General features: G+C 41.6%; 1 protein-coding gene and 1 non-coding gene across 2 annotated transcripts; both read left to right on the top strand.

The window, feature by feature from the left end:
* Nucleotides 1-1,795: 1,795 nt before the first annotated feature.
* Nucleotides 1,796-1,848, top strand: LOC129821630 (U7 small nuclear RNA). Its single transcript, XR_008754387.1, has one exon. It is a non-coding gene; the product is annotated as a U7 small nuclear RNA (small nuclear RNA).
* Nucleotides 1,849-4,200: 2,352 nt separating this feature from the next.
* On the top strand, nucleotides 4,201-16,832 carry LOC129821181 (rho-related GTP-binding protein RhoE-like). Its single transcript, XM_055878535.1, has 5 exons — nucleotides 4,201-4,678; nucleotides 4,803-4,890; nucleotides 14,791-14,900; nucleotides 15,405-15,530; nucleotides 15,670-16,832. Exons 1-5 carry the CDS (start codon nucleotides 4,574-4,576, stop codon nucleotides 15,910-15,912), a joined length of 672 nt encoding a protein of 223 aa, XP_055734510.1. The 5' UTR covers nucleotides 4,201-4,573; the 3' UTR covers nucleotides 15,913-16,832.
* Nucleotides 16,833-22,594: the final 5,762 nt, after the last annotated feature.

The raw sequence follows: 22,594 nt of genomic DNA, 5'->3' as shown, positions 1-22,594 counted from the left end.
ATCCAAACGGACAGCAGTTTCTTTATGGGAAGAAAGGTCTGCTCACAAAGGAGGCACATGCTCACAATCGAATTTTCCTTTGACATTCTTCTGCCTTTGCGGCTGTATTATTGCAGATTTAGGTGGCTGACATTGGTAGCAGGTCGGCTTTAATAAAGGTTGGGAATAATTCCTGGTGCCAGTGTTATCAAAGCCATGTGTATCCGTTGGGCTCCCGAGTGGCGCAGCGGTCTAAGGCACTGCATCTCAGTGCTAGAGGTGTCATTACAGACACCCTGGTTTTTATTCCAGGCTGTATCACAACCGGCCGTGATCGGGAGTCCCATAGGGTGGCGCACAACTGGCCCAGCGCTGTCCGGGTTTGGCCGGTGTAGGCCATCATTGTAAATAGGAATGTGTTCTTAACTGTCTTGCTTAGTTAATTTTTTTTTAAATAAAACATTTATCTGTGAGTGAGCAGCCTCTCCCATTGTCACACTTTCAATTGAAAATGGAAAACAGAAAGGTGTTGGGAATAACTCACTCCAGCTGGGAACAAAACCTTTCTGAAACTTTGCAAAGTCACACAGATATTCAAAAAGACACAAAACACACTGCATCCCTTAATAAAACACAGAATCTACTGGTTTAGCAACTTTAAAGCAAAATTGTACCATAGCCCACATCATTTTTTTTACAGTTACTATAGAATTCTGCAGTAAACTGTAGTATACTATAAAATACTATAATTCACACTCTAGTAGCCTTAGATTATGTGTAGTACTTGTATAGTAGAATTTTGTAGTATCCCTTGACCGTGTAGTGCTTACTATTGTAAAGGCAGTCAATGTTGTTCTCCTCCTCAAACGAGGAGGAGCATGGATAGGACCAAGATGCGGATTGAGGGAAATAAGCCATCTTTTAATGAAAACAGCAAAACAATACACTACAAAACTACAAAACAAGAAATGAGACTAACCTTCAACTGTCCTGTGAGGACACAGGAACAAACACCCACAAAAGCCTACTGCCTATGGCTACCTTAAATCTGGCTCCCAATCAGAGACAAATGAATGACAGCTGTCTCTGATTGAGACCCAATCTAGGCAGCCATAGACATAACTAGACAACCTAACAAACACTATCCCATACACATACAACACCCATGGACTAACCAAACACCCACAACATACAATGCCCACCCCAACTCACGCCCTGACCAACTAAACATAATCAAAATAACATAAAAATAGGTCAGGAACGTGACAACTATAGAATCTTGCAGTATACTGTAGAATATTATCCCTTGACCGTGTAGTGCTTACTGTGGAATATATATATTATACAGTGTATACTGTAGAATACTATACTACACACTGTAGTATCCATTGATTATGTAGTGCTGTAGTGATTATGTAGTGCTAGAATATTGCAGTATACACTCGAAAAGGCTTCTTCGGCTGTTCCCATAGGATAACCCTTTTTGGTTCCAGGTAAAACTATTTTGGGTTCCATGTAGAACCCTCTGTGTAAAGGGTTCTACATGGAACCAAAAGGGTTCTGCCTAGAACCAAAAAGGTTTATCCTACAGGGACAGCTGAAGAACCCTTTTAGGTTCCAGATAGTACCTTTTACTGTAGAATACTAAACTCCACAATGTAGTATCTCTCAATCGTGTATTGCTTACTATAGCATTTTGTAGTATACTGTAGAATACTATATTATACACTGTAGTATCCCTCGATCATGTAGTGCTTACTATAGGATCTTTCAGTATCCATTCAGAGTCTGGTCCTACCGACCTACAGGTTATGGAAAATGTGCTATTTTTGTATTTGTCCAGTAGGTTTCCTCAAGGAGAAAGCCCCCACTATGTCCCCCTATGTCAAAGATAATAAAACAAAAACACTACAGTAAATACTACAGTAATGTCAGCAAAACACTACAGTAAATACTATAGTATACAACAGTAATATCCGCAAAAACAGTATAGTAAATACTACACTACAGTCATGTTGCCAAAGACTCCAGACACCCAATCAATAGACTGTTCACTCTGCTACCGTCTGGCAAACGGTCCCGGAGCATCGGCTATCAGACCAACAGGCTCAGAGACAGCGTCTACCCTCAAGCCATAAGACTGCTAAATAGCCGTAAGACTGCTAAATAGTTCATTAATGGTTACCCGATCTTGCACTGATTCTATGCACAAGACTATATATACACGCTGACACACACACTACACTTGCCCTTGCACTCTCACACAAAACCCATACAGATTCACATACACTACATATGCATACACGCACACACACAGACACACACACACACACAAATATATGCACACACACGCACACATTATTTTGATGGGGTGTCCACAAACTTTTATAAATATAGTGTACCATGTGACTAACAACATGTAAATGCTTGACTCATTAAAACTGCACTGAATCTGTGTTATTAGAGAGAGAGAGAGTTAGCCATTGTTTCCGTAAACTACAATGGTGTCCTCTATCTTGGTAGGCTACATTTACCCCGAGATGCTGTCTCAAACGGCCACCTTCTAGCTTGGTTACAGATGACAACAAAGACTATTCTGTGTCAGAATCCCTGTGTGTTCCACAGAATGTGTTCCGACCACAATGGAGGCTCTCGGGGAGGAAGAAACTGCAAGAATCTGTAATCGAAAAGTTCAAATTTTTGGCAAGGCCTACTATGTAGCCTGACAGAAAAGCAATCAGAGTGTGAAAGAAGCTTGAGTCATAGCTTTCCTCAGAGAAAGAAACAGTTTAACTCACTCTTATCTAGCTGACTGTGCTTGAAGTCACTCCATTACTATGCAAGACCATGTTTCTTTACAGTGAAGACCACCATAGAAAGAAACTATTACAGCATCGGGCCCTTCGCTAACAAATTCGCTAATACAGCAACACTCCATCACCACACCAGAATAATGTTATTGAGTGATATTTGTTATTTCGAAATACTGTATTATCATAAAGGACTCATAACATAGCATTATGTAGCTACTGTACACAGTGTACTCTACTGTACTTGCCCTACATGTTGCACTTCTTCAAGGCGAGATATCATCTTTTCTACCTGCTACCACAGATACCCCAGCGCTGATTATAATTCCTTTCAGGTCGGGATTAAGATGAGTCTGCTGAGTCTCCTGTTGTGTTTGCTTCAGGACAATATGGGAGCATAGTGAGGGAGGCGCTCCCCTCTCAGCAGGCATGCACAACTTCAGCTGTATTCATCACTCTCAAGGTTATTGATATGCATTGCAGACAAACATCACAGTGGCTTCAGCACTACAGTCAGTGAAAGAAAGTGCAACCCTTCAACCCCTTTAAAGTGGTTATAAACATAAAAAGCAAAGAAATAAAAGTGTTGAGGCTAATCCAGACAGCTCCTTCAATGTCCAATGAACACAAATAAAACGAACAGGAATACATTATAAGTTCCAAAGGATCCCAAAGTTATATATATTTTTTTACATTTTAGATTATCCTCTGATTTACTGTAAAAAAAACAACAACAAAACATTGCAATTACAATAGGTTCTTTAATATCATTTCTCATAAATGGTGTAAAGTACTTAAGTAAACATACCTTCAATTAATACTTAAGTAGTTTTTGGGGTATCTGTACTTCACTTTACTATTTATACTTTTGACAACTTTTACTTCACTACATTCCTAAGACAATAATGTACTTTTTACTCCATACATATTCCCTGACACCCAAAAGTACCCATTACATTTTTTTTTAGCTTAGCATGACAGGAAAATGCTCCAATTCACACCTACTGTATTAAGAGAACATCCCTGGTCATCGCTACTGCCTCTGATCTGGAGGACTCACTAAACACAAATGCTTATTTTGTAAATTATGTCTGAGTGTTGGAGTGTGCCTCTGGCTATCCTTAAATAAAAAACACGAAAATGGTTCCGTCTGGTTTGCTTATTATAAGGAATTTTAAATCATTTATACTTTTACTTTTGATACTTACGTATATTTTAGCAATTACATTTACTTTTGATACTTTAGTATATGTCGTCATTTTCTATTAAGGCATCTTTACTTTTACTCAAGTATGACAATTGCGTACTTTTCCCACCACTGCAGCTGCGTTAGCTTCTCATCTGTAATACATGAGAGACTTGGCCTGATGCATAATGGGCTAAATAGCTTACTTGCGCAACGCCCTCCTTGCCTTGAAATAGGAATGACTCTCCTCAAACTCCTTCAAACTTACCCTGTCTGTGGACCGTTGCGTCTCATAACTGGTCTGGAGCTCTCGTATACAGGACCGGCTACGACCCTTGGATGTCACAGTATTTCACTCTCCTAAGGGATCATGTTAATTATTTAAAGGTTTTCTATTTTGACAATTTTTTAATTACTGTGACGTCGAGACGTTCTCATTTCAGAATAGATTCTTCTGCGCAGCTGACTGATGCAGTCCGCTCATACATTTTGGGAATCATACAACCTTCGGATTTTCTATTGATCCCGACTTCATTCTTCTTTAGGATAATTTATATTTTATGGAAAGAAGGCGAGCCATATCACACACCGTTACAAAATGGATTTAAATCCAAGCATAAAATGTAAAATAGTGGTCGTTGGGGATAGTGAATGTGGGAAAACCGCTCTACTAAATGTGTTTGCAAAAGATTCCTTTCCAGAGGTGAGTTTTATGTGACATATTTTTATATTTATTGGCATAATTGCGCGTTATCAATCAGCTCGCAACTTTTTTATATGTCTAAACTGCATTGATGTTGAAAATGGATATTGTCTTTCATTTGTAGGGCTACATTCCCACGGTGTTTGAGAATTACACGGCCAGTTTTGAAATCGATACGCAGAGAGTTGAACTCCGTCTGTGGGACACTTCAGGTAAGGACCCTTTGCGCATTATTCGCGTTCTGAAAACGTGCGTCACTGTCATTCCTGCTGTAGCTACTAAATACCATGAAAAATCGAGAGTTTTCGACATCAGAAGACAAGCATGAAATCCTGATATGCATTACTGGCCACATTATATGCTTTACAGTAACTTTCAGCCACTCTGAGGAGAACAGTCCGATGCTGCCTCTCTGGAATGTGAGGGAGAGGGTTAGATAGGGAGTCAGATAACAGTTATGGAAACCTTGTGTACACCACCAGCATTCTGTAGCCTACATCTGAAACCACCCACCCTCACACCCTTGAACATGTAAGACTGATAATGTGGGAAGTCAGACACTGGTGTTGAATCTATATAGAATTGTACATCAGTCTTGGGAAATCACCATCTATTAGGCTACTTTCTGACATTTATTTTTGTCATCTGCACTCTGAGGTAATGGCAAACCTTGCATTGGCGCCTGTTTTGTATGCCACTATAGGGGTAGATTTGTGATATATTCTTTCAGCTGTCTATTAGGAGAAAAGCTGATGCTAAAGGGCGGTAACAAAACAAGACGCTTATTTTCCCCTGGCCAACATACACAGATTTTCAATCCGAGAGCTTGCATTACTTGTTTAATAAAGCCGCTCCCCCTCACAGCCTGACACACAACAGGAATCACATATAGAGGTCCCTGTGGGATCTCCTTCCAGCCCCAGGTCTGGAGGTAATTACCTTCTATACTACAGCCTCAAAGCCCTTCAGTCTGTCTGGGTGATTGTGTGGCTCCAGTGGGGTGGAGAGTGGTTAGTAAAGGGTGAGGTAGTGCTTTGGGCTGCCTCTGTAGGGTGGAGAGGGGAGTCTAGAGAGGGGGTAGCAGTGGGATGAGGGAGTGCTTTTGGCTGCCTCTGTAGGGTGGAGAGGGGTCGAAGGGTGAAGAGGGGGGTCTAGAGAGGGGATAGCGGTGGGATGAGGGAGTGCTTTGGGCTGCCTCTGTAGGGTGGAGAGGGGTCAAAGGGTGAAGAGCGGGGTCTAGATAGGGGGTAGCGGTGGGATGAGGGAGTGCTTTGGGCTGCCTCTGTGCTGTGTGGTGTAAAAGGGGTAGTAGTGGGGAGAGTGAGAGACTGTTCTGGGCTGCCTCTCATCTGCTCTGTGACTTCCAGCTGATTGTGGCGCACCCCTTGGGTTTGTCCAGGACACAACTCAGTGATTACACCACAGCTTCAAGAAAAGCTGAGCTCACCACACACACCAGGGCTGACTGACACACTCATCTATTGTTCCTGTTGGGGACCACCTTGGATACACCAGGGAAGGTTGCATTACACACACACAAACCAGACCTCACCACATACACCAGGGCTGACACACCTCTAAGGACTTCCACTGAACCGGCAGCCCCCTCTCTTGTCACAACATGATGGTGTGATAATGTTGATTTGGTGGAATTGTTTTGATAACCTTGTGGATAGCGTGGCACGTTTTGAGCTATATGATAGTGTTGTTTATTGTTATCACAAATGAGTCTCATGTGGAAATTGGAGTACCACAAGTACTGTATATGGCGCTGAAATGGATAGCTGACGTTTTACAGGCTCCTGGCTATTTTGTGTTTTTGTGCACTGATCTTAACTTTTTTTGTACATAATGTTGCCGCCATCGTTTCCTATGGCCGAAAAGACTTTAGAACAGGGATCACTAACTTCGATTTGGATGAAGATTTCTACTTCAATGAGTCGCCGGGGCAGGACATACTGCTCACCCCAGACCAGGCCCTAATCCCAGAGACTCGGAAAAGGAAAAGACGGCGTAGAGAGGCCGACGTGCGGGCACCTTCTATTGGCGGATGTAAAAACACTGGAGAACAAACTGGACGAGCTCCGTTCGAGTCTATACTATCAACTGGACCTAAAGAACTGTAATATCCTGTTTCTCAGCATCTTGGCTAAACAAGGACATGGATAATATACATCTAGCTGGCTTTTCTATGCAATGGCAGGATCAAACGGCAGCATTGGGTAAACTCAAGGGGGAGGTGTGTGTCTTTGTTAACAACACCTGGTGCGCAATCTCTAATATTAAGGAAGTCTCAAGGTTCTGCTCGTCTGAGTTAGAATACCTCATGATAAGTTCTAGACCATACTATTTACCAAGATAATTTATTCTATATTTTTCATAGCTGTCTATTTACCACCACAAACCTAGTGGTCCGATGAAGCGGATGCTAAGCTACAGGACTGTTTCTCTAGCAGAGACTGGAATATGTTTCAGGATTTATCCGATGGCATTGAGGAGTTTACCACATCAGTCACCAGATGTCATCCCCACAGTGACCGTACATACATACCCCAAACAGAAGCCATGGATTACAAGCAACATACGCACTGAGCTAAAGGCTAGTGCTGTTGCCTTTCAGGGAGTGGGACACTAATCTGGACACATAAGAAAAAAGTAAATTATCTGCACGACAGAAGTCAATGTATATCTGCTGATGGAGTTCAGTCAAATTTTCTTAACATAACTAAAGGAGTCCCACAAGGCTCAATACTAGGCCCTTTACTGTTCACTATTTACAATAATAATGTCGGTCTGTCCCTGAATAATAATAACTGGGGCTTACATCTCTATGCGGATGACACAGTTATTTATTCCTGTGCCCCCTCACTGTAACAGGTCATTCACGATCTTCAGCTTGGCTTTGATTCAATTCAATAATTGCTCAGCAATCTTAAATTAGTGCTAAATAGTGATAAAACCAAGACCTGTGTATCTGTACCTTGAGAAGAGCCCAAATTGAGCTAGTCCCCAATTATAAGTATCTAGGTATTTGGATTGATGATAAACTGTCCTTTGTCCTCTTAAGGATTACCACCTTTTTTTCAATTATCGCCTAAAATGACATACCCAAAACTAACTGCCTGTAGCTCAGGCCCCGAAGCAAGGATATGTATATTCTTGGTACCATTTGAAAGGAAACACTTTGACATTTTTGGAAATGTGAAAGGAATGTAGGAGAATATAACACAATAGATCTGGTAAAAGATAATACAAAGAACAAACCAACCGTTCTTTTGCATTCTTTTGTACCATCATCTTTGTTTATTAATAACTTTTCATGTTCAAAATTGTGCACTCTCCTCAAACAATAGCATGGCATTCTTTCACTGTTATAGATACTGTAAATTTGTCAGTGCAGTTAGATTAACAAGAATTTAAGCTTTCTGACAATATCAGATATGTCTATGTCCTGGGAAGTTTTCTTGTTACTTACAACCTCATGCTAATCACATTAGCCTACGTTAGCTGAACCGTCCAGTGGAAGGGACACCGATCCCGAAGAAGTTTTAAAACACACATTGATAAACTGACTAAGAAGTTGCAGGTAAAGATTGGTTTCTTATATAGAAATAAATCCTGTCTCACTTTTGAAAGGGAATATTGTTCAAGCAACACTCCCAGTAATTGACTATGGCGACCCAACCTACATGCAAGCAGCAGCCTCATTAAGTTTGCTGATGACATGACAGTGGTAGGCCTGATCACCAATGACGATGAGACAGCGTAAAGGGAGGAGGTCAAAGACCTTGCATTGTGGTGCCAGAGCAACAACCTCTCCTTCAATGTCAGCAAGACAAAGGAGCTGATTGTGGATGACAGGAAACGTAGGGCCGAGCATGTCTCCATTCACATCGATGGGGCTGCAGTGGAGCAGGTCAAGAGCTTCAAGTTCCTCGGTGTCTACATCACTAAGGATCTATCATGGTCCACACACACCAACACAGTTGTGAATAGGGCACGACAATGCCTCTTCCTCTTCAGGAGGCTGAAAAGATTTGGCATGGGCCTTCAGATCCTCAAAAAGTTCTACAGCTGCACCATTGAGAGCATTTTGACTGGCTGCATCACCGCTTGGTATGGGAACTGCATGGCATCCGTCCACAAGGTGCTACAGAGGGTAGTGCGTTTGGCCTAGTACATCACTGGGGCCACTCCTTTGTTCAGGAGCCACTCCTGTGTTGTCTTGGCTGTGTGCTTAGGGTTGCTGTCCTGTTGGAAGGTGAACTTTCGCCCCAGTCTGAGGTCCTGAGTACTCTGACCAGGTTTTCATCAAGGATCTCTCTGTACTTTGCTCTGTTCATCTTTCCCTCAATCCTGACTAGTCTCCCAGTCCCTGCCGCTGAAAAACATCCCCACAGCATGATGCTGCCACCACCATGTTTCACCATAGGAATGGTGCCAAGTTTCTTCCAGATGTGATGCTTGGCATTCGGGCCATCTTGGTTTCATTATACCAGAGAATCTTGTTTCTCATGGTCTGAGAGTCCTTTAGGTGCCTTTTGGCAAACTCTAAACGGGCTGTCATGTGGCTTTTACTGAGGAGTGGCTTCCGTCCGGCCACTGTACTATAAAAACCTGATTGGTGGAGTGCATCAGAGATGGTTATCCTTCTGGAAGGTTCTCCCATCTCCACAGAGGAACTCTGGAGCTTTGTCAGAGTGACCATCGGGTTCTTGGTCACCTCCTTGACCGAGGCCCTTCTCCCTCGATTGCTCAGTTTGGCCAGGCGGCCAGTTCTAGGAAGAGTCCTTGAGGTTCCAAACTTCTTCCATTTAAGAATGATGGATGCCATTGTGTTCTTGGGAACCTTCAATACTGCAGACATTTTTTGGTAATCTTCCCCAGATCTGTGCCTCGAGACAATCCTGTCTCAGAGCTCTGCAGACAATTCCTTCAACCTCATAGCTTGGTTTTTACTCTGACAATGCTCTGTCAACCGTGGGACCTTATGTAGGTTGGTGTGTAACTTTCCAAATCATGTCCAATCAATTGAATTTACCCCAGGTGGACTCCAATCAAGATGTAGAAACATCTCAAGGATGATCAATGGAAACAGGATGTACCTGAGCTAAATTTCGAGTCTCATAGCAAAGGGTCTGAATACTTATGTAAATAAGGAGTTTCTGTTTTCGGTTTGTCATTATGGGGTGTTGTGTATAGATTGCTGAGGAAAATGTTTTATCCATTTTGGAATAAGGCTGTAACTTAACAAAATGTAGAAAAGTCAAGGGATCTGAATACTTTCCGAAGGCAATGTTCTATTAGATAGGTACTAAAGTATATCCCCCCAAACCCACCTCATTGATAGATAAGCCGTATGTTGAATGATGAGAGATGTCTTCGTTACGTTGATTGCCATTGTTACACTGTTCATTATTTGTCTCACAGTGACAGATACAACAGTATCTCTTTGTATACTTTCCTCCAGCTCTGAAATGCCCATTTCTGACAGTCTGTGTAGTAGGTTACTGTGTAACTGTAAATCCCCCATTTTCATCAGCTCAATCCTACAACACTATTTTTATGTTTCCATAGAAAACCATTCATACCAGAAGTTAGACATTCCACATCTCTCACGCATCCTGCTCCAGCCGTTTATAAGACTTTAAGTTTAGGCTATGAAAATAGGGGTCTTGTGGCTGTTTGTTTAACCTACAGGATCTGCTTTGCAATACCTGAAAATATTTCATAATTGTTTACATCTGCTGGTGTGGATTTGTTTGTGAAAAACATTCAGGGAAGGGGTAGTCCGTGTCAGACCACAGCATATGCTTCATAGGCATTCTACTCAAATGTCCAAATGAGACCACTTGCATAGAAGTGTACTCCTGAGAATTCAAACTGGGTATGATTGTGTTTAGGTAAATTAAAAGTTCAAATTAAAAAAGACAGATGGTGATGGTGTCATTGGTGTTTTAGTCCTTGTACTGGTGCACATTGAGATCATCTGGATTCCATTTGTGAATCAAAACATATTTCTGGTTTGGGTGGGGGCGTTTGTTGTAAAGCCAGCTTCAGAAGTAGTGGATTCGGTTTTGAGGGATTGTTATGATTTCTTGTCATGATGTGAAATAGCATAATTGCCCCTACATTCTTTAGAATTCAATGGCACAATTCAGAAACCTAGGTTATTCTACACTACTTTGTATTCTAAAGTAAAAGCCCTTTGGCATGGAGCTTATAGAGAATGACACAAATATCTCTTAAGAATGAGGAACTGTTTCCTACAATGGAGACTATTTGAAAGGTCTATGATACCCGGAATCCTTGGAACGTCCCTACCCTAAACCCTAACCTTAACCCCTACGCTAACCGTAACATAACCATAACCATAACCCTTACCTAACCATAACCCTAACCTTAACCATTTTACATGTCAACCTCAATGGGGTAGGGACATCCCAAGGATTCTGGATAGCACATACACTGTTTGAAGTATGTGTGAGATATGACGGTTTCCTCTCTAGACAGTAGGGATTAAAGACAGTATTTAAACAGTATTTAACGTGAGTGAGGGAAGACCCACTGTAGACCACTGTACCTTGGGAAACTAGACAATCCCCACCATTTCTCACAGAGGGACAATGGGGAGAGGGGAGTTTCCTGACATTGGTGTTGGTTTGGTTTCTTTACCTGGATGCAACGTGACCCAGTCCACCACATAACGGCCCCAAGGCTTCTCTGTATTCCATAGTACACCCAATACTACCAAAGAAAACACTGAGGTCGCCGTAGGGCAGTGTTCATTTTGTCAACAAAAATAGTGACTAAAATATTAGTCAAGAACCTATTTTTCAGTGCCAATTAACGATACAATAGCTGACTAAATATACCCAAGAAAAAAATAGAACTAAACAAAAATTAATTTCAGACAAATTATCTCTGTGACTAAAATTGGACTACTAAGTGGACTGGACAAGAGTTTTTGGAGAGATTGAGAGTTTTTCAGTGTTAAGCACAATAAAAATTAGCAGCACAGATGCACAGCGCAGTTCTGTTCAGCAGTGGGAAGGACTCGTCACACCTGACGAGCACAGCCTACGTCAGCTGGTGACCTGCGGGGGAGCAGGTGACGAATGTGTGCAGACAGGGTCCACTCCGTCTCTGCCTCCGATTATACATATTGCGCAGGCGACTCCAGCCTTCTAGTTAGCTACCCTTTGACACAAGCTGCTTTTGAAAATGAATAACAATAGCAGCATTGAGTTTAATAGTAAAACAACAGTCTAGCTGTGTTTTTCTCTCTGTTGAGTAGGCTATAGAAAAGTAGTCTGACTTGGAATTTGTAGTCTCGCTCAACCCTCCCACTTTTCCCACTGCATTTCATATAGAGGTTCTGCAGCCAATGTAGCCAAGCCTCCCTCTTTTCTACAGAGAAAACATCTTGAATCTAGCCCTTTGGCTACCGTTCAAAAGACATGACCCATAATAACGGTGCTACCTTTTTTCTTTATATTGTGCATAGGCGGGCCATATTTTACAGTTATTAAGCATATTGAGGGCCGTTCTAAAACTGGGCTACGTGCGGACCGGACCATTAACCATTTGTTTAGGCCACACCTTGTTCAGCAGGACAATTTTTTTTGGAACATTCAGATAGAAACAGGTTATGTATACTAAACAAAAATATAAACGCAATATGTAAAGTGTTAGTCCCATGTCTCATGAGCTGAAATAAACGATCCCAGAAATGTTTCATGCTCACAAAAAGCTTATTTCTGGCAAACGTTGTGCACAAATTTGTGTACATCCGTGTTAGTGAGTATTTCTCCTTTGCCAAGATAATCCATCCACTTGACAGTTGTGGCATATCAAGAAACTGATTAAACAGCATGAACATTCCACAGGCACCTTGTGTTGGGGACAATAAAAGGCCACTCTAAAATGTGCAGTTTTGTCACACAACACAATGCCACAGATGTCTCAAGTTTTGAGGGAGAGTGCAATTGGAATGCTGACTGCAGGAATGTCCACCAGAGCTGTTGCCAGAGAATTGAATGTTAATTTCTTTACCATAAGCCGCCTCCAACGTAGTTGGAGAAAATTTGGCAGTACGTCCAACTGGCATCAACCACAGACTATGTGTAACCATGACAGCCCAGGACCTCCACATTTGGGTTCTTCACCTGCGGGATCCGATGAAACTGGGTTTGCACAAAATGAGAATTTCTGCACAAACTGTCAGAAACCGTCTCAGGGAAGCTCATCTGCGTGCTCGTCGTCCTTACCAGAGTCTTGACCTGACTGCAGTTCTGCGTCGTAACCGACTTCAGTGAGCAGATGGCATTGTGTGTGCCGAGCAGTTTGCTGATGTCAACGTTGTGAACAGAGTGCCCCATGGTGGCAGTGGGGTTATGGTATGGGCAGGCATTTAATTACGGACAACGAACACAATTGCATTTTTATTGATGGCAATTTGAATATACAGAGATACCTTGACAAGATCCTGAGGCCCATTGTCGTGCCATTCATTCAGAGCCATCACCTCCCATTTCAGCATGATAATGCACAGCCCCATGTCGCAAGGATCTCTACACAATTCCTGGAAGCTGAAAATGTCCCAGTACTTCCATGGCCTGCATACTCACCAGACATGTTACACCAGATACTGACTGGTTTTCTGATCCATTCCCCTAATTTTTGTTAAGTATCTGTGACCAACAGATGCATATCTGTATTTCCAGTCATGTGAAATACATAGTTTAGGGCCTAATGAATTTATTTCAATTGACTGATTTCCTCGTATGAACTGTAACTCAGTAAAATCTTTGAAATTGTTGCATGTTGAGTTTATATTTTTGTTCAGTGTAGAACAAACATTCTTCTCTGACATGTTGAATAAGGAATAACGTCAGCTCTATTCATTGATTTTTTTCTGCAACGTCCGATAACGTTTTTCAACTGAACGTGGCCCTGGTAACATTACAGGTACCTATATGCAAACATATGCAAACATTTGGAAAGAAAGGAAAAGGGATAGAAAACAATTTATTGACTAAATTCATCTTGCCATTATGCTACGTCTAACTTTATTTTGAGTTGAAGTGGACACAGTGACTCAGACTTGAGCACTTGGACCAGGACTCGAGCACTAGGACTCGGACTTCAGCCATAGGGACTCGTGACTCGACTATTGGTGACTTGGACTCGAGCACAGTGGACTCAATTCAGACTTGAGGTGTAGTGACTCGACTACATCACTCGGCGAAACAGTCAAAGTCATTAGCCCCCGTTCTACTTTTGGACATCAATGTGGCTGCTGTGTCTGTGGAACGTTGATAACAATGGCAATGACGTGACTGAGGTTCAACCCATACTACTTTGCCAATAATTTGTGGACTCTCTCTCTCTCTCAATCTCTCTCTCTCTCTCTCTCTCTCTCTCTCAATCTCTCTCTCTCTCTCTCTCTCTCTGTGTTTGTTTGTTTGTTTTGTATGTACTGTGCAATATCTCTCTAGGCTGAGTATGGAATTAGGATTTTATTATGTTTGTCATATTTCTACTGTTGGGAAGAGAATGGGATGTTATGCAGAAAACTATGTTGGTAAGACAAGGCTATGTGTTTGTGCACATGGAAGTCAGTGATATATGTTTACTGTAGGTTAATGAGGCAATACAAATGTAATGTGACTAAAATGAAAGAACATTTAGTTGACTAAAAGGGCCCACTGTTTTCGTAATTTTCACAATAACTAGACTAAATCATTATTCAAATGACAAAAATGTGACTAAGACTTAATGATATTTTTATAAAAAGGACTAAGACCAGACTAAATCTAAAACAAAAGGGGCCAAAATGATCACTGCCATAGAGTTATGTTTAAGATGTTTAGTGTACACTAAGTATGTCACAAGTTTTTGAAAATATATCCTTTGCTGAAAAAATTATAAAATAGCTTTCACTTATCCTGTTTGGAATGGAAACCACTGCAATCTGACCCCGCTCTGCAAATAACCATGTCATTGTTTGAGTCGATGCATCTGTGGAATGGGAAATGTTTGTTAACTTGACTCACTTACCACATAGATCCACTTTCACTTTACAACAACATGGTGATGTGTTTTTGCAGGATCTCCGTACTATGACAATGTTCGACCTCTCTCCTACCCTGATGCTGATGCAGTCCTCATCTGTTTTGACATCAGTAGACCAGACACCCTGGACAGTGTACTGAAGAAGGTGAGTGTTATGTGGTGATATAGCCTACTCTTGTCCGTGAAGCTGGCCTGTCCCAATGGCATTTTCACTCAGTCCCCTTGACCCATGACCCTTTCTGAAAAGGTCTCCATTTGTGTTTGTGGGGGAAGTGGCCTTTGAAAATCCCTATTCTGCTGAAAACTAAGGCTGTATCAATGAGAGAGGGGTCTAATACTAGGGCAGCACCAATGAGAGCGGGGGAGGATTGTGAAAACAAACTCACGTGAGGCTCAGAAGTAGTCTAACAGGCCTTGTTCACATGTGGTCTCCAAGACATGGCCATTGTGTGACTCAGTGCCCTTTGACCTGGGATGTCACTAAGGCTCAGTATTGTGCCAGCTGAGAGGAGTGTGGTCCAGTGAGAGGGGGAGTGATCCTTCCTCTGGAGAGAGCATAATCACCAGGATTTTTCTCTCTTTAATCCCCCTCCATAGGGTTCCAATTCTAGACTAATGTTGATCTCTCCCTTTTCTTTCATCCATATAGTGGAAAGGAGAGATTCAGGAATTCTGTCCCAACACCAAGATGCTGCTGGTGGGATGCAAGTCAGACCTCCGCACAGACCTCTTTACCAAATCTAACAGTGGACATACGCCAGTGTCCTATGATCAGGTGGGTGTCGTGTCTTTCTAAATTTAATTTAAAATCATGAGCTTAAACATAATCATGTGTTAAAAGTGCTGGGAACAATTCATACTAGACAGCTCTCCAGCCTGATATCTTTGTGTTATTCTCTCTCTCTCCATCTCAGGGCTCCAACATGGCCAAGCAGATCAGTGCTCCCTACATCGAGTGTTCATCCCTGCAGTCTGAGAACAGCGTCAGAGACATCTTCCACGTGGCCACGCTGGCCTGCGTCAACAAGGGCAACAAGAACGTCAAATGCAACAAGTCCTCCAGGAGCACCAAGAGGATCTCACACAGCAGACCAGACCTGCCCACAGTGGTGTCAGACTTCCAGAAGACCAAAGCCAAGACCTGTGCTGTTATGTGACTGCATGGGCTGTGATTGGAATCTTGGATTGAAGGACAATGTTGAAGGACATTATAATGCGCATATGATCTTTGGATAACTATGAAGGGCTTTGTGCACTATTAGAAGACTATTGATCTCCACAGCAATTGCCAACTGAATGAGAGACGGTGTTTAGGTAGCGGCAGCAACTATGCTGTGGTATGTTATGTACGTTATCTGTGGTTGCACCCTGCCTTTTTACAAGTTAAATGAAGCATAACACCAAGTAGTCAATGAACTTACATGAACTGGACGTCTTCACCTGGAGTTAACTGGGATTTATCAGTCAGAACTAAGAACTGACGGATGTTAGTAACTTGATGCCACAGAATCTGAGAAAACTTATCTTGGACTTTGTTCATGAACTCTCTGGGGAATTCCACTGAAATGACACAAAGGAGCTGTACTTAAATTCTCAGTTTGAACTGGAATACCATGGTGGAGAATGCAGGCAAGGTTGTAGAATCCTGAATATTGAAAAGCTTCCTTTTCAGAAGTGTTCTAGGTAGCAGTGTTTTGGATCATATGTTCTTAAAAGCAACCAAAATATTTTGGGGGAGAGACAGTGAACCATATGAGATACGTTTGTGTGTAATGTTTTGAGAAGCACAGATGATAACCAGGATACTGATACCCTTTCTCCAATCCATGCTGTTGAAGGCTCCTGAATGTCATGTGTCGTGTGTCACCCTTTAGGCTACACCTTCCTTTTCTTAACTTTTTACTTTCTCATAATTTGTTTTCTAAATCTGTTAATTCTAAGTTACTCTGAGATTTATTCTAAAACAACGACAAAATAGTTCATTTCAGAACTGTCAATTTCCCATGTTTAAATGTACTGTAGTCATGCAAATGTAGTAAAGGTTAGATTTAATGCTTATAAATGTATAAGCCCATCATTGATGCCTCAATGCAGCATTTATTGACTTATGGGAAGTACACATATTCAAACTAAATTCTCCTATTTAGGCTTATGAGAACTACTAGCCCTGTGCAAGATTTTAGGGGCAATACGTGACATTTGGTTGGGAGGCCCCCCCACCTTGCCTAAAATTTTAGTGCCCCCCTCTTGATCTGTAACTCACATTTTTATGTGAATTTGGTTGGGTCGCCCAAAAAGGTACATATTACAGCTTTAAATGTTATTTCCTGCTATTCTACACATTTTGCCATGGAGTGTAGAGAAATTTCCTACATTTCAATGACAAACCTGTGAAGAGGCGACTCCAGGATGCTGGCCTTCTAGGCAGAGTTCCTCTGTCCAGTGTCTGTGTTCTATTGCCCATCTTAATCGTTTCTTTTTATTGGCCAGTCTGAGATATGTCTTTTTCTTTGCAACTCTGCCTAGAAGGCCAGCATCCGGAGTCACCTCTTCACTGTTGATGTTGAGACTGGTGTTTTGCGGGTACTATTTAATGAAGCTGCCAGTTGAGGACTTGTGAGGCATCTGTTTCTCAAACTAGACACCCTAATGTACTTGTCCTCTTGCTCAGTTGTGCACAGGGGCCTACCACTCCTCTTTCTATTCTGGTTAGAGCCAGTTTGTGCTGTTCTGTGAAGGGAGTAGTACACAGAGTTGTACAAGATCTTCAGTTTCTTGGCAATTTCTCGCATGGAATAGCCTTCATTTCTCAGAACAAGAATAGACTGATGAGTTTCAGAAGAAAGTTCTTTGTTTCTGGCCATTTTGAGCCTGTAATTGAACCTACAAATGCTGATGCTCCAGATACTCAACTAGTCTAAAGAAGGCCAGTTTTATTGCTTCTTTAATCAGGACAACAGTTTTCAGCTGTGCTAACATAATTGCAAAAGGGTTTTCTAATGATCAATTAGCCTTTTAAAATGATAAACTTGGATTACCTACCACAACGCGCCATTGGAACACAGGAGTGATGGTTGCTGATAATGGCCCTCTGTACGCCTATGTAGATATTACATAAAAAATCAGCCGTTTCCATCTACAGTAGTCATTTACAACATTAACAATGTCTACACTGTATTTCTGATTGATTTGATGTTATTTTAATGGACAAAAAAATAGCTTTTCTTTCAAAAACAAGGACATTTCTAAGTGACCCCTTTTGAACGGTAGTTTGTCTTTGGCCTTACTGCTATTAGCCCATACAAACGCATTGAATAACAGATTCACAACATGGACAGATAGTTCCCCCCCAAAAATCTAAAATAATTTTGTTCTGAAGTGTCTGTCCTATATCTGAGAGATATAAGACAGATCAGGAAACATTTGTTATTATATAAAAATATTTACATGTATTGTTGGCACTAAAATAGTCTCCATATACAGTTGAAGTCAGAAGTTTACATACACCTTAGCCAAATACATTTAAACTCAGTTTTTCACAATTCCTGACATTTAATCCTAGAAAAAAATCCCTGTCTTAGGTCAGTTAGGATCACCACTTTATTTTAAGAATGTGAAATGTCAGAATAATAGCAGATAGAATGATTTATTTCAGCTTTTATTTTGTTCATCACATTCCCAGTGGGTCAGAAGTTTACATACACTCAATTAGTATTTGGTAGCATTGCCTTTAAATTGTTTAACTTGGGTCAAACGTGTCAGGTAGCCTTCCACGAGCTTCCCACAATAAGTTGTGTGAATTTTGGCCCATTCCTCCTGACAGAGCTGGTGTAACTGGGTCAGGTTTGTAGGCCTCTTTGCTCACACATGCTTTTTCAGTTCTGCCCACAAATTGTCTATAGGATTGAGGTCAGGGCTTTGTGATGGCCACTCTAAGTCCTTGACTTTGTTGTCCTTTAGCCATTTTGCCACAATTTTGGAAGTATGCTTGGGGTTATTGTCCATTTGGAAGACCCATTTGCGACCAAGCTTTAACTTCCTGACTGATGTCTTGAGATGTTGCTTCAATATATCCACATAATTTCCCTACCTCATGATGCCATCTATTTTGTGAAGTGCACCAGTCCCTCTTGCAGCAAAGCACCCCCACAACATGATGCTGCCACCCCCGTGCTTCACGGTTGGGATGGTGTTCTTCGGCTTGCAAGCCTCCCCCTTTTTCCTCCAAACATAACGATGGTCATTATGGCCAAACAGTTCTATTTTTGTTTCATCAGACCAGAGGACATTTCTCCAAAAAGTACGATCTTTGTCCCCATGTGCAGTTGCAAAACATAGTCTGGCGTTTTTATGGATGTTTTGGAGCAGTGGCTTATACCTTGCTGAGAGGTTATGTCGAAAAAGGACTCGTTTTACTGTGGATATAGATAGTTTTGTACCTGTTTCCTCCAGCATCTTCACAAGGTCCTTTGTGGTTGTTCTGGGATTGATTTGCACTTTTCGCACCAAAGTACGTGCATCTCTAGGAGACAGAACGCATCTCCTTCCTGAGCGGTATGACAGCTGAGTGGTCCCATGGTGTTTATACTTGCATACTATTGTTTGTACAGATGAACGTGGTACCTTCATTGCGTTTGGAAATTGCTCCTATGGATGAACCAGACTTGTGGAGGTCTACAATTTTTTTCTGAGGTCTTGGCTGATTTCCTTTGATTTTCCCATGATGTCAAACAAAGAGGCACTGAGTTTGAAAGTAGGCCTTGAAATACATCCACAGGTACACCTCCAATTGACTCAAATGATGTCAATTAGCCTATCAGAAGCTTCTAAAGCCATAACATCATTTTCTGTAATTTTCCAAGCTGTTTAAAGGCACAGTCAACTTAGTGTATGTTAACTTCTGACCCACTTGAGTTGTGATACAGTGAATTATAAGTGAAATAGTATGTCTGTAAACAATTGTTGAAAAAATTACTTGTGTCATGCACAAAGTAGATGTCCTAACCGACTTGCCAAAACTATAGTTTGTTAACAAGACATTTGTGGAGTGGTTGAAAACGAATTTTAATGACTCCAACCTACGTGTATGTAAACTTCCGACAACAACTATATACCTCCATAAATGTTTTCAACTGGTACCGGGGGACCTTCAGACGAGTCTTGTGAGGCCTGTTGGCATCCTAGAGCGAATGTACGTATTCGTGAGAGTCTCACCCTTCCACAGAGGGGTCATATTAGTGTGTAGCCCAAACTGTTCGGACGCTACAAACAAAAGTTGGCAGATCAGCTGTGTCGACTTCAGACGAGTCCCAAAACGGAGAACAACATTGTGAAGTGTGACATCGGCAGATGTGGTGGATTGAGTTGCATCAAATCATAAAGAGTCCCAGATTTTGATGGAGATTTTTTGAATGCTAATTGGATTTACACAGGGGCGCGGACATTGAGTTCTAGGGGTTAAGAACATTTAGGCCCATGGAATCCCAGTCAATTCCGGTAGACACACATGATCCAGAGAGTGTTGAACTCTCTGGATCATGTTTTTTTCCTGTGAAATAAGTTACAAGATAGGATTTGTCATTTAGTTAGTGAAGAGAGACATCTACTGTGAGTGACATCCTGCTCTTTCTGCCTGTCACGCCATCCTTGTTATCAGAGCTGTGACTTTGCTGAAGGCTTTCACGCTCTCCTCTCCTCTGTTCACATGCTGTGGAAGTCTGGTCACATGATGACACACTCTGGGTGAACCATAACTATCCCTCAGCTCAGCTGTCTCTGTCCTATCAACCCAGTCCCTTTTGATGACAGTTCTTTTGATGGCGGTTTCCATAGACACTGTGTCAGCTTCTTAGGGATAATTCATCTTTTAGGGGCATTAAGAGTTGGTCTCCTCTTTTTTTCTGCTTTGCATTGACATTTGGGTGTTTTTTAAATAGTTTTACTTCAGAAACCCCTCACCATGCCAGAACAAACATGTAGTTTGGACTATATTTGTAAGTTAATTATGGATAATATTATTGTTGTTTCCAAAGAGAAATCTGAGAAAACACACAAACAATATATACATGAATGAGAAACAATTACCTTGATCACATCAAATGTGACCTGTGGTGAAGCTTCCAAAACATGGGCCAATCTTCCCCAACAATACAATATACACAGAGTGTACAAAACATTAGGAACACCTTCCTAATATTGAGTTGCACACACTTTTGCCCTCAGAACATTCTCAATTCATCGGGCATGGACTCTACAAGGTGTCGAAAGTGTTCCACAGAGATGCTGGCCCATGTTGACTCCAATGCTTGCCACAGTTGTGTCAAATTGGCTGGATGTCCTTTGGGTGGTGGACCATTCTTGATGCACACGGGAAACTAAATGAGCGTGAAAAACCCAGCATCTTTGCAGTTCTTGACATACTCAAACCGGTGCGCCTAGCACCTACTACCATAACCCGTTTAAAGGCAATTAGATAATTTGTCTTGCCCATTCACCTTCTGAATGGTGCCCATACACAATCCATGTGTCAATTGTCTCAAGGCTTGAAAATCCTTCTTTAACCTGTCTCCTTCCCTTCATCTACACTGATTGAAGTGGATTTAACAGGTGACATCAATAATGGATCATAGCTTTCACCTGGATTCACCTGGTCAGTCTATGCCTTGGAAAGAGCAGGTGTTCCTAATGTTTTGTGCACTCAGTGTGGCTGCCACAATGATACATTAGGATATGAATCCAGGTGACTTCTGAGATGTGACATATTAAGATGTCATTATGGGGAGGTCCTTAGCTTAGCTATTTTTACAAACAATATATTGCTGTTATTTGTCGGAACAACAGTTCACAATAACCAGGTTTAAAGGAATATATTGCTCAGCGTGTAACATCATCACAGAGTCTCTGCATTTTGGCAGGATTGGTCTGGTGTTGTGGTGCTTTGTGTGACCACCTCCCTAATAGTGCCCCATTCAAGGTGATACGAAAGGTGACCTAGGGAAATCTGTGCTGCGTAATATGGAGGAGATGGCCATTTTTATGCTACAGCATACATAGAGAAGTTATAGTTTCAGCTTCATTGAAATATAATGGCTCATTTGGCTTTTGTGAGCGTACAAATCCATTCTATGGGGCGGCAGATAGCCTAGTGGTTAGAGTGTTGGGCCAATAACGGGAAGGTTGCTGGATTGAATCCCCGAGCTGACAAGGTGAAAAACTGTCGTTCTACCCCTGAGCAAGGCAGTTAAACCACTGTTCCCCGGGCGCCAAAGACGTGGATGTTGATTATGGCAGCCCCTCGCCCTTCTCTGATTCAGAGGGGTTGGGTTAAATGTGGAAGACACATTTCAGTTGAATACATTCAGTTGGGCAACTGACTAGGTATCCCCCTTAATACTATGGAGATTATGGTGAAATACATTTATGCTCACTTTTGTATTCATTGCAGTTAGATTCAGGGTCATAGCAAGAGATTGTCTCACACCGATCTAAATTGCAAGCTTTATTTCAACACTCCAACACTTGTAGTAGTATTGTGAAATAGCCTATCTTTAAAAGCTTATTCAAATTAGTTCATTTGACTGGTTTTTCAGAATTCTAACTTGTGCCATAACATAAACTGAAGAACATCTGGTTGCTTGACATGTAGAGATGCCATATAAAACTTATGGCTATGGTTTGTATCTGTTCAATTCATTTCTCAGCCTTGGAGAGATTAAACCACATAAAAATGTCAGTTAAAAGCAAGTTCAAGTTTAAATGAATGCTCATGAATCTTCCTTATTTCCTATTATTATGAATGGTAGGCCTCCTTTGAAAAGTAATAATATGGAACCTGAATCG

This window comes from Salvelinus fontinalis, chromosome 23 (genome assembly GCF_029448725.1).
Source record: "Salvelinus fontinalis isolate EN_2023a chromosome 23, ASM2944872v1, whole genome shotgun sequence".
Taxonomy (NCBI): domain Eukaryota; kingdom Metazoa; phylum Chordata; class Actinopteri; order Salmoniformes; family Salmonidae; genus Salvelinus; species Salvelinus fontinalis.
Note: the sequence above shows the minus strand (reverse complement) of the source record. Positions and strands in the feature narration are given on the sequence as shown.